A 12,746-nucleotide genomic window follows, 5' to 3' on the forward strand; every position below is an offset into this window, starting at 1 on the left:
TACATTGCCACCAAAGTCAGCACAGTTCGAGACAGTTTTATGACATGCACCAGAAATTTTAACTGAGGAATGTCTGTGGTGTCGCACACAAGTCGATAAAAAAGCAGCTTTGGCTAAAATTAACCGAGGATTTCCGTGCTGCACGTGGTGGTTTGGCCCTTTTAGGAAGCTTTGCAAAATGCATTGGTAACCCATGAACACTTTCAGAGTAAAACATTTTGAAACATTTCTTGCTGTCTTTTCTTCGCTGTCTGTCAAGGTGGTCCTTAACTTATGTTGAAGTCTGTAGTACATGTATTGTATTTTTCTACATCAGTGGCGCGGCTGAAAGACAGCAGCAAGAAGAAGCCATGGAGTAGCAGTAGACAGGCTACAGAAAGATTCAGGAGCCCAGAGGCGGGGGGAAAAGGAGGTGAGGGGTGGGGGCAGAAATTGGAGCTGAAAGCATACAACAGAACATTGCTAGAGCAAGAAAGGGGGTGAAAGGAGACAATTTTAGAAAAGAAAAATCCCCGTCACTGTCCGGACTCGAACCCGGGACCAATTGAATGAGAGGCGAACACGTTAACCTCTAGGCCACGGGGGGGGGGGGGTAGCTGTACCGGCAGCATAATTATTATAATGGTACCCTCTAGGCTTAAATACTGGTAGTGAAAGCAATTGGGACCGAAGCGCGGAAAAGAAAAGAAATTCAGTTGCATTTGCCCTCACACCCAGTTACTAAAACAACGTAATCCTATTTCTGTTCATTCTTCTTTATAATCACAGGGCATTCTTTGCACCCATGCCTCTATTTTATTAGTCATTCTAAGGATTATTACTATCTTAGTTTCTCACACGTTGTTTATACCTGGATACAGAAAAGCCAGGCGACATCTTTTAACGAGTAAGTAAGACCAGCGGAGCAGGCACAAGGTTTAAGTTTAACAGAAGTTGTGATTCGCTTTCACAGGAGAAAAATGATGGGGGGGGGTGATAAATTTAAGCCAAGCTAATGCAGAGTTGTTACAGGTCAATTAAAAAAAAGTAAGTAAGCAAACGATCGCTGTATACTTGTGCATGGGCCTGGAACGAGACAGGTTATCATTATATTATTATAATAGCACTTGCCGCTGAGCTCTCGCGTCAGTGCTCCAGCAAGATTTAACGATTGATGTCAGCGCCGTTGAAGGCATATATTGAGGTAAAGTAAAAGAATAATATTATTTTTTCCTTACACGAAATCGAGAGATTTTGTAATAAAGCTTTGGGTTTTGTTTAATCTTTTTATTCTGGTAAGTGTTTTATGATGTTCGCAAGGATTAGTGCAAGGACGAGAACAATAAACCTGTCGCGGATTCCAGCCTTAGACTTAAAAATGGCTGACCTCTCTTGCGTTAAGATGGTAGCTTTCCTCCGTACTCACCGTGTCTTCTATCCAGCTCTCTTTCGTGTAAATATATTTCTTCTTTTTTTTTGCTGATAGTAACTGTTAGTGTTTTACAGCGATCGTAACTGCATAAGGCTCTTGCCACACTGCGAGCAGAGCGGGCACAGCAGAGCGGAGCTGTTTGAGGCGTTAACATTGGGAGGCCACACTGCAAGCAGAGCGGAGCGGTCGGTGCAATGCAACATCATGTGGCATCATATTTTCAAATCAGTTTCACTCAGTTGCCCATGGATAGGAAATGATTGGCGTTATTTGTCCTGGTCGATGAGGAGACTCAACAGAAAAAAAGCAAGAAAGAAATGGGTGCACCTGAACATCTGACTGCAGATTCTTCCACTGATATCTGAATAAAAAGAGGGTACAGTGAAAACATTATCAGAATAATACACGTAGTGTTTAGCCCAAAAATTTAAAAGGATTGTGCATTTTGTGATACAAGCACCAAATTTGGCACAGATGTACATTAATATATAGCAAACATTTTTAGATATTGGGCCACTCGGATTTTTCTCTTTATGGCCGCCATATTGGATTTCAAAATGGCCGCCATTTGAAATCTACATTTGCGATTATCTCTGGGTCAAATGCTGCTATTGACTTCATTTTGGTTTCTAAATGTATGTTTTGGGGGGCAAGGAATCCAATGGTAACAATCTGCATTGCGTATTTTTACTAATGGGCCGCCCAATTGGATTTCAAAATGGCCGCCATTTGAAATCTACATTTACGAGTATCTCTGGTGCAAATGCTGCTATTGACTTCATTTTGGTGTCTAAATGTATGTTGTTGTTTTTTTTTTGGGGGGGGGGCAAGGAATTCTATGATACCAATTTCACAATTCAATGCACAATCTAATGCACAAATCTAAATCAAAGACACAAATCTAAAATTCTAATGCACAAATTTATCCAATTCACAATTCAATGCACAATCCAATGGCACCAATTTCAAAGTAATGTTGTCTTTCACACTCTGTTTAACAAAATGGTCTAGGAAAATAATAGATTGAACTAGATACTTTGAAAGGAATGATTATATGAAAGCATGTTGTTTGATTGATTGAGCGTGTGTTTTACGGCACTATCGACTCAATTTTGAAAACATGTTAAATGGGTGTAAAAGTCTTAAGTCTGTAAATATCGGGGGTACAATTCTGACATGCCAGATGCTCAAATATCTGAGGCTAGGTGTATACTGACATTCTTCAATGGTCTGGTATCTGAGGCTAGGTAGATATCGGTACTGAGGATGCATGTACATAAACAGTGTCATGTTAACAAGTTCAGCACTGCCACAAGTACAAGTATGTTGTGGACTCATCGTTATGTGCAGTCCCCTTCACACACACAGAGGGCAGTCTTCTTGCATTTGTAGAGCTTCACACTCAATAAATGGCACTTGCAAGAAACCAGCTCATTGCAGCTGTGAGCTGCCTCGGGTAGCCTGGTCTAGTATGGTGTGTACTGTCCTCCAGCCATTGACCAACCATAGTTGTTTTGTGGAGGGAACTCTGGTGCTGGCAAAAGTATCTGACCCCACACATTTCCACCTCAATACACTCCCTTCGTGACATGTTCCTCTAAAGCTGCCTACGTTGGAGGGATCAGCAGCATATCGTTCTTCCTTGCGAAGAGTTTCCTCCTGGCCGTGTCATTGTCCGTGCATTTGCTGGTTCGATCATACAACAGGATCACGAACCTCTTGATGATGGATATTGCATCGTTTGGTATGTCACGTGGTGCAGAGGACACCAGCAGCAGCGCCTTAGTGAGTTCTGGCAGTACCGTCCAGACTGCCCACGCAGTCTTCTTGCCATATGGGATGAAGATCTTTGGAGCATACTCTCCAAATGTCTTTAATTTAATGCAGCCAATCTGGGCGATGGCTGCTCCATCAAGAACTATACAGCTAGTGACAGGAGTCTCTGTCTTGGCGTCGACGGTTTTTTCAAAGCCTGTTGTGAGATCATTCTTAGTACACGTGAAGAGGTTTCCACCAGCAGACACTGCATGAGGACATGCCTGGTTCTTGTGACGAAAGAACTCCTCAAGGTTTCCATCCCTCATCTGCCAGCCAATGTACAGGCGTGCAACGAGTTCACGGTCATTTTTTATAGAGACGAACTGTTCCTGACATTTACTCTTATTTCTTGGAGTGGAAGTGCTGAATACCTTCAGCTTGTCACGAGGAATGGGGTCGTCCACTGCCTTTGTTCTGTCAAACAGACACTCTCTGGTGAAAGCCTCGGGCTGCTCTTGTCCAATCCTCTTGATTTTCATCACGGTCTCCACGGCAGAATGACCTGCGATGTCCTTTGTGTCCAGTATGCTTAGATCCTGACTCTCCTCCTCGAATGGGTTGCCCATCTCCTTTATGATACCGACGAGACAGCGAACATCTTTCACAAATGAGGCATGTACACTTGGCGTCTGATCATGATGACGTGTGTCTGCTGCTTGCAATTTCTGGTCTTGAAACCATCCAGCGACGAAGGGCACTAGGATTGTCAGTTAGCCCAACTGCGCCACCGTTTCCTTTGATGCAGGCATTATTCTGCTCATGTGCCTGGTCAATCGGGATTAAAGAGAACACCCTCTGTGTTTTCTCAACTGTGAAATGGCCTTCACTGAATTTCCTTGCTACGTCTGGGTGTTTGGTAGTGAGTTCAGCGATGTTCTTCAGGTGCACTGGTATCCACCTAGCATAGTGGGTATGATCTAGTGCTTGGAACCAGGTGACCAGCTCTGTCAGAGCATCGAGGTGCATCATCAATGATCCCTGCCAGAGAGAACGCACGTACACTAGAACCAACAGTTTTTGTTCCATCACAGCTGCCCAGTAGCGAAACTGGGAGATGTTGTCTCGTCTCTGGAGTCACCAGTCTTCAAACGCAGGAATGTCCTCTGCATCCTTGGTTTCTCCCAGACAGTAGTGGTAGTAGGCATGGTGTTGCAGGATGTACAATGCTGCTGTAGCCACTTGATGTGCTCTTCTTGTGCGCAAGACATGAGATGCTTGCAGGAATGAGTGTGCTGTCCTTGCTGTCACAATCTCGGCTTGCACAAGTGCTTGCCACCCAACCACTCCCTTGCAGCCAGTCCCCCAGTGTTTTCAGTACTGCCATCTCTATGTGAGACCACCAAACATCACCACTATATGGTCTTCACTATAACTCTCTGGCCACTTCCACTGTATCTGCTTGGCCAAAGCAAACAGTGGATGATCCAAGGTGACCACTGGTGTCTGCCCAGGATTCAGATGTTCTACAGCTTTCTTCACAACGTCCATTGAATGCCTGATCATTGCCACAGTGTGGGCACTTTCCAGGAAGAGTGGAAGCAGCAACGTGGGGCAGATGACTCTACCCTCTGGTGGGTGTCGACTGGCATGAAATGCAGCCCAAGATGTGTTTTTATTGTCCACTGTACCAGTGTTGTCTCCCAGAGCGTGTTTTGCATTTCCTAACCAATGTTATTCTCCATCAGTCTACTGTTTGAAGTCTCCTCTGGTCAATGACGCAACTCCAGCAGCTGGGACAGACGACATCTTAATGCTACTAGTGACAGAGGGTACATCAGTATAATAGTGCGGCAAAAGAGCAACAGTCTTGGACCGTGCATCCCCAGATTCTCCTGTAACGAATATGTTCGGATTTACTCCTTCACCAGTGTAAGAAGGATGTTGTACGAGGGAGATAGCGGCACCTTGGAAGGAGTCTTTTGATGTCTTTGCACTAGGATTGTGATCTATGTTATCTACAGCGGCAATTGTGAACTCTTTGCCACGCACTTTTGGAGGTCAGACCACTTGTTCTCTGTGAAGTTGTTAGCAGATATGGTTGCCCATCTCTGCTGAGAGCTGGAGCACTCTACCATAAGAGGTACTCAGGCCAAGGTGTGACAGTCTGTCGACCAGTTCCTTCTTGTGTGTATGAGCATGCAACATCATCCCAATGCATGATGGAAGTGGGGTCTCCTGTGCAACACTGTGCCTGACACAAGAGGATGATGTGGTGCCACGTGTTCGCTTGTGTTTTACGCAGTTGAACTTCAGTATCTAGGCTGCGGTAATTGCTGCAGGGTTAGTGTCTGCCATCTGCCCCTTGATGCTGGGTCTCTCTAGGATCATGCTGACTAAGGCAAGCAGCAACGGTTGCAACAGATTCTTCTTGGCATCATCCAGGGCACACTGTGAAGGGCTTGGCTTCTCCAAACATGTGACGGCGATAAGATAACGACGAAGGTAGATCGAGAAGCAGCCATGCAATGTAAAGCAGCCATTTTGAAATCCAATATGGCGGCCCATTAGTAAAAATACGCAATGCAGATTGCTACCATTGGATTTCTTGACCCCAAAAACATACATTTAGAAACCAAAATGAAGTCAGTAGCAGCATTTGACCCAGAGATAATCGCAAATGTAGATTTCAAATGGCGGCCATGTTGAAATCCAATATGGCGGCCATTAAGAGAGAAATCCGAGTGGCCCAATATCTGAAAATGATTTCAATAAGTTAATGTACATTTGTGCCAAGTTTGGTGCTTGTATCACAAAATGCACAATAGGTTTGCTAAGCGGCCCCACTAATGTACGAGGGAGAGGCATCTCATTTCTTTTTAAAATTTCTTATTAATTTTCTCTCATGCTTTATCCTGTTGTGGTGAATGGGAAATAGGAACATAATAATAATCATAGAATCCTCAGCGTGTTTAAAGCAAATCAACGATAACATCTAGATTTTGAAATACAAAGAGTTTTAAACACGTAACGAAACACACGTACACACGCATACGCACGCACACACACACACACACACACACACACACACACACACACACACACACACACACACACACACACATACATACACACACGCACACACACAAATATATACACTCATACACACATATAACGTAATATGTTATACTTCACAACAAACAACCTGTGTCTGTGGTGTAGCGGTAGGCATTTCGTTGTCTCATGTAGAAGACCCGTGTTCGATTCCAGAGTAAGCAAGAATTTTTATGAAGTACATGTATTTCTTTTTTTTTCTTCTTCTTAGACGTTGTATCACTCTCTGCCAGGGTTGTGTTTGAATGTGTGTTGTGTGTGTGTGTGTGTGTGTGTGTGTGTGTGTGTGTGTGTGTGTATGTGTGAGAGAGAGAGAGAGAGAGAGAGAGATAGAGAGAGAGATGGAAAGGATTGGCGAAGGGAACGTTGGGGCTAACGATGGGGTCGGCAGGTATAATTATGTTGTTAGATAATTGAGAAGAGATCATGTAACGCCTTGGGTGTCATAAGAGTTTAGGGTACAAATTAAATTCATAGTGCAGCGACTTTGGCATAGCTACACGACACCTGCGTTCTAAAGTAGTCCAGTTAAACGAATGTAGTTTTATTATTAATGCGCACAGGTCTATATAAAGCGTTTGTAAATAAACTTTAGATCTAATTCGTCTGAGCTCAGTTCACAACCCGACGTTCTGGCAAATCTCTACTATAGTTTGCTTTGCTTTTCATCTACCTTTTCTGAGCTGTCACGTACTTTCTTTTTCCTTTCTTGTTATTGTTATTGTCACTGAATGTCATGAAGAAGGAAGTAAATTTCCAGCGTTTTAGAGCCCCATTATGTCGGGTTTATTTATCTCAGCTCGCAAAGCTTGAAACTTTACTCACGTCTGCACGCAGGAAACACATGAGAACGCACACTTGATATACCTATCCATTGTTCTCTAAAACATTCCCTTTGTGTACACTCATTCATCTCTCTATCTTTCTCTCGTCCCCTCTCACTCTCTCTCTCTCTCTCTCTCTCTCTCTCTCTCTCTCTCTCTCTCTCTCTCTCTCTCTCTCTCTCTCTCCCTCCCTCTCTCTCCCCCCTCTCTCTCTCTTTCTTTCTTTCGTTCTTTCTTTCTATATATCTTTCATTCCCTCTCCCTTTCTCTTTCTCCCTCTCTCTTTTTCTCTTTCTTTCTCTTTTCTGTTCTCTAACTCCCCCTCTTATACATGTATTAATTTTCACTGCTGCGCTCTGCTTGCAGTGTGGCCAGTTGGTAGGAAATTTTGAATTTTTCCCGGATGACGGTAAAAGAGCCTACTCTTATCGATTTTGGAAAACAAAGAGATTTTTTAAGAGCCCAACTTGCACACGGGACCGTCGAGATCTTTCGCCCTTCTCCGAGAAGGCTAGGTGTTACATCTTACCTACCATAAGATTATGGGTGTGGATTAAAGACAGTAGTTAGAAGAAACCCTGGAGTAGTAGTAGAAAACCTGTAGTAAGAGTAAAAAACTCAGAGAAGGAGGCAAAGGGGGGGGGGGGGGGGAGCAGAAAGTGGAGACGAAAGCAGACGACAGAATATGGTTACAGAGCAGGAAAGGATGTGAAAGGAGAACATTTTAGAGAAGAACATTTTCCGTCGCTGTCCGGATTCGAACCCGGGACTTCTTGAATGAGAGGCAAACACCATAACTTCTAGACCACGAGAGCATCCACTAAAGTCATTAAGAGGAAGGGGCGCTTGGTTTTCTGCAAGGAAAATGAGCCATGGGGAAAAATAGTATTATTAGTGCAAGGACGAGAGCAACAAACCTGTCGCGGATTCCAGCCTTACACTTAAACATGGCTCACCTCTCCTGCGTAAGGATAGTACCGTAGCTTTAGCCTACTCCCTACTCACTGTGTCTTCTATTCACCTCTCTTTCATGTCAGTCTGTGGCCCAAGTACTTTCTCAAGTGTATAAAAAAGACGATCGCTTTTGAAATGACCTAATATTGTCTTGTCGGGCCGGGCGTTAAACTGTACCCCTCCCTCTGCCCATTAAAAAAAAACACTTTAAAAAACCCGAAACAAACAACAACGAAACGAACAGCGACAAGCAAACAACAAAAGTAACCAACCAGCCGTAAAGAAGTGTCTTATACATGTATAATGCAAACGTTTACCGGATTTCACAGAAATCATTTCTTTGTGGTACATTTACACCAGTGTGATAACCTCACATAGCTGTCAAATAATAACTCTTTTAACAGTTCGCGAAAGTCGCTTGTTCATTCGATAACATGATTAGGCCTACACTGTCCCCTTTGGCATGACCTAAATCCGGTCATCAGCATTCGGTTAGAGTGCACGACTATGAAAATTATGCTATCAGACTTCGTAGCCTACTTATAACGATAGCGGCACCATTCCGAGTAACATATTCTAATCTAAGTATTAGGTGACATTGTCACATCTATAAGGTTGTTATTTTTTTCTAATTTCGTTTTACAATTGAAAAAGAAACATTTATCAAACAGTAGGCTATGGCTGGATGTCAAAAGTCCACGAACAACTTTGTTCGAGGTTACGTCTGCTGTATAAATGTTCATAGGCTGTGAAGCTCTGATTTCCGTCTTCTCTTCTCTTTTTTCGAAAGGTTAACAAATCACACTGACAGAGAAATAAACATACACTGCAAAACCTTGAACGCACCAAACAGCTAATACAAAAAACTACGTGTTCTATTTGTATGAAGGTAAATTGAAAAGCAAACTGGAGTCGTTTTACAAACATAATACTTCTTTGACTCAAAACGGAATACCAGTGTATTTTGCCACCTGATATTTAGATAAATAGTCGCAGTAGCCGTCGAGTGATTTGTGCTGAGTACAGAATGGGGTTCAATAACAAGTCCGTAAAAGAAAATGAAATGGAAACCCCTTTGTCAGTTCCTTCCTTCGAATGCTCCCGCTACCGTTTGACATTCATTCTTTTGCTTTTGCATACAACTAATTTCAAAACGAACATAACTTACTGGGAGTAGAAGATGGCACATTTACTTTGTATCTTTATCATAATACTCACGGCGGCTTGAAAGCTGAGGAATATCTATTCGACTGTATTCAAGAGTCTTTCATAAGATCACAATCCGAACATTTGTGTAAGAACACTCACTGTAATATTATTATTATACAAGGGATCAAGGTATACAGTTGCAGACTTGTACTACCTCACGTCTGTTTTTCCTTTCAGACGATGAACTTTTCACTGCTTGGAGGACTATCAGACTTTCTACTGTTCGTCTGTCTGCTACTAGTCGTCTTCTACTGGTACTGCAATGGGTTTTTCAATGTTTGGGAGCAGCTTGGTGTGCCTGGACCAAAGCCATGGCCCTTTCTATTGCACATCCCAGAGTTGAGAAATGGCATGGAACAAGCTTTTGATAAATGGGAATCAGAGTATGGGCGAACGTATGGACTTCAATCCATCATCAGCCGTAGGCCTGCGCTGGTGACCACGGATACAAAACTCTTGTATCACATCTTTGTAAAAGATTTCGACAATTTTGTCAACAGGGCTTCCCCCTCGCTTTCCACAAAAACAACAGCTCTTCGTAGTCTCTTCTTCTACGGTGGTTCAGACTGGCGGAGAACTCGTCACGTCATGTCACTAATGTTCACTGGAGGAAAGCTGAAAATTACGATGTATCACGCAAACAACAGCGCTGCCACTCTCGTGAATTTAATCAAAAGAATCAAAGCTAAAGGAGAGCTCGTCCCACTGAAAAAGTTCATGGCCAAATACACCAGCGACGTCATCGCTAAATCTGGCTTCGGGTTGAAAGCTGAGGCTGTTTCAGATGTTGACAACGAGTTCTTTGACAACATTAACAAATTTTTAAGTTTGGGCTCTACGTCACAACAGTTTTTTAGACTCATTGGCCTGTATTTTCCATTCATCTCAAAGATTGGCCTGCATTTCTTCGAGAACGCTGACTGGATTAATCCAAAAGCAGATGCCTATTTCTCTGAGCTTGCCAATAACGCTATAGAGACAAAACGTGAGCAGAAGTCAGAGAAAGTAAATGACATGTTGGATCTGCTTCTTCATTCAGAGACCCCGCGCGCTGTTGCTGGCCCCAACGAAAAATGTTTGACTACAAAAGAGATTGTGGGTAATTATATTGTTTGTTTACGTGTTTGTTGTTGTTTGTTGTTGCTGTTGTTTTTATTCCACTCTAGTCTCTGAATAGACAGCTATCCCTAAATCTCATAGAACAAATGGCACCTCATAAAGAGTTTTTCACTTGCTGTTAAACTTCTTTCTCTATCGAGAAAAGTTTCGGGAAAGCTGCTTGTTCCTCATTGAAGTCATGGATATTTAAGAACAGAAAACGATAATCCGCAAGATTCATTATGAACGGTTGAGGACAAAATAGTCTTCATTTCCTCAAAAAGGAGAACATCGTAACATATTCATTATTGTATATTGACTTATTTGAATGTGGCCATATTTTTCACGTTTTCAGCTAATTCCGTTTTGCTGATCCTCGCTGCTTATGAAACGACGTCCAGCACTCTGCGCTCGCTCCTCTACCTGTTGGCTCAAAATCAGGATATCCAAGACAAGGTCATCCAGGAGATCGATACTGTACTCGATGGACGGACAGAACCTGAATACGAGGATCTGACCAACCTCAAGTATACAGAACAGGTTTAGTATTAATTGATACGTAATTTTACTTCTTGTTATAGTGATATGGAGCTATGGTGCTCGTTAGTGTAAATACTTATTTCCCACAATAATAATAAAAAAAAACCCATCAACGTTAACCCACTATTTCTTTTGTGCGTGAACGTGTACATGGGAGTTGAACTGGCCTCACTGAAAAAGATCAAATACAGTCGAGCCTGTTGAAGACGGATTCTTAGATGGCATTGCAAGGGAGCCAGAAATTTAAAAAAAGACATGTTCTGTCACAGACAGGGAAATTTACGGGGAGAGGGGGGAGGGGGGGTTCACGGGTCCAGCTGATATGTGATCAAGGGTCGCTTGTCCGGCCAACAAACAGTGGTCAAAGGTCACCTTTATTCTCACCCCGGTTGAGAATAACCCATGTCTTTCTCTCCCCGGTGGACTCCCCCCCCCCCCCTGACCTCTTGCAGGCCGATAAAATCACCTTGGCCCTTGGTGGCTTAGCACATGTGATTGGGACCGAATAATAATAATGTAAAAACATTTTTCGCCTCTCCAGTAAAAAAAGGCTCACTACCGCACTGAGCGGGATGTTGGACCGGCCGCCGGCCGGACCATTCTTTGCTTACATACTTAACGATGGCAGGCCTCTCTGAACACAATACGTTGGTTCAAGGAACAGGGAGCGTGTGCGAACGTAACGAGACACGAATACGAGACCATGCTCTAGCATGACGGTTGAAGGGTTGTAAATTATTCAGACCAAATGGACGAGGGCGTTAAACCGTGTTAACTAGTTTGATAATGTTAAGCAATCCAAGCTCTTTTCTTCACTTTCATTTTTTTTTTCTCTCATAGGATCACTGTTTGACCAATAGAAACAGAAACGATTGGACATCTCCTTTGACTCAACCCTTAGCCCCACCAGTGTAAAAATTACAGTCAGCCAATTCCACTCCTCCTGTTCATTTAACCACGACTGGTGATTTCACACCCACTCTACCCTGACCATCTGCACCGCTCAGGGCTCTCGTGGATGGGTCTACCATCCAAAGTCGCACCTCTACCCCCCCCCCCCCCCCCCCCCCCCGCTTTGCTTTCTTCGTCTGGCGGTATGGTGTCGTAAAGGTTAAAGCCTAGCCTAGGTTTAAGTCTATGGAACCAAAATTTCAATAGTTTTGTTTCAAACTAGGGCCCGAAGGGAAGGAATTTTTCTTTCCGATTTTGCGTTTTATGGAGGTATTATACAGAAATACATGTATATCAAAGGAGGTGGGTGAGGGTGTGTGTGTGTGTGTGTGGGTGGGTGTGTGTGTGTGTGAGAGAGAGAGAGAGAGAGAGAGAGAGAGAGAGAGAGAGAGACAGAGAGAGAGACAGAGAGACAGAGAGAGAGGAAGAAACGAGGAGGAAGTGAGGAGGGAAGGCGTGTCTAAGAGAGGACTTGGATCATGTGGCCCCTAAGCCTGAGATACTGTGTGAGTGAATGTGAGAGAAGGGGGAGGGGGAGGGGAGGAGTGTGAGGGTAAGCGTAGGGGAAGATGGAGTAGGGGGGGGGGATTTTACAACACTTTCCACAATTCAATTCAGAACAGAACAACAAAAGAACTTACCAGAGTTAAAAACAAAAACTACCAACAAAAACCTCTTAGCAAAAAAACCCACTGAACTTCTCAGATCTCCCTTGTACAAAAACACTGAACTCCCCTTCTCAGATCTCCCTTGTACAAAAACAGAACAAACTTGTACATAAAACCCCATGTACAAAAACATACATAAACACCCCCAAACATACCCCCAAACATACCCCCAAACACACCCCCAAACATACCCCCAAAATAAAAATAAATAAAAAACACCCA

At 43.3% G+C, this 12,746-nt stretch overlaps 1 protein-coding gene across 1 annotated transcript in view; it reads left to right on the top strand.

Moving 5' to 3' along the window:
• Positions 1–1,126: 1,126 nt before the first annotated feature.
• The window catches only part of LOC101859916 (cytochrome P450 3A9), a gene marked incomplete in the record, with an annotated part of 15,015 nt that continues 3,395 nt past the window's right edge, over positions 1,127–12,746 (top strand). Inside the window, 3 exon segments of the mRNA XM_005093616.2 lie at positions 1,127–1,183; positions 9,445–10,366; positions 10,721–10,905. Of these exon segments, the coding sequence (XP_005093673.2) occupies positions 1,154–1,183; positions 9,445–10,366; positions 10,721–10,905 (1,137 nt within the window).

The sequence above is a fragment of the Aplysia californica genome, unplaced genomic scaffold (assembly GCF_000002075.1).
Source record: "Aplysia californica isolate F4 #8 unplaced genomic scaffold, AplCal3.0 scaffold00066, whole genome shotgun sequence".
NCBI classification, from domain to species: domain Eukaryota; kingdom Metazoa; phylum Mollusca; class Gastropoda; order Aplysiida; family Aplysiidae; genus Aplysia; species Aplysia californica.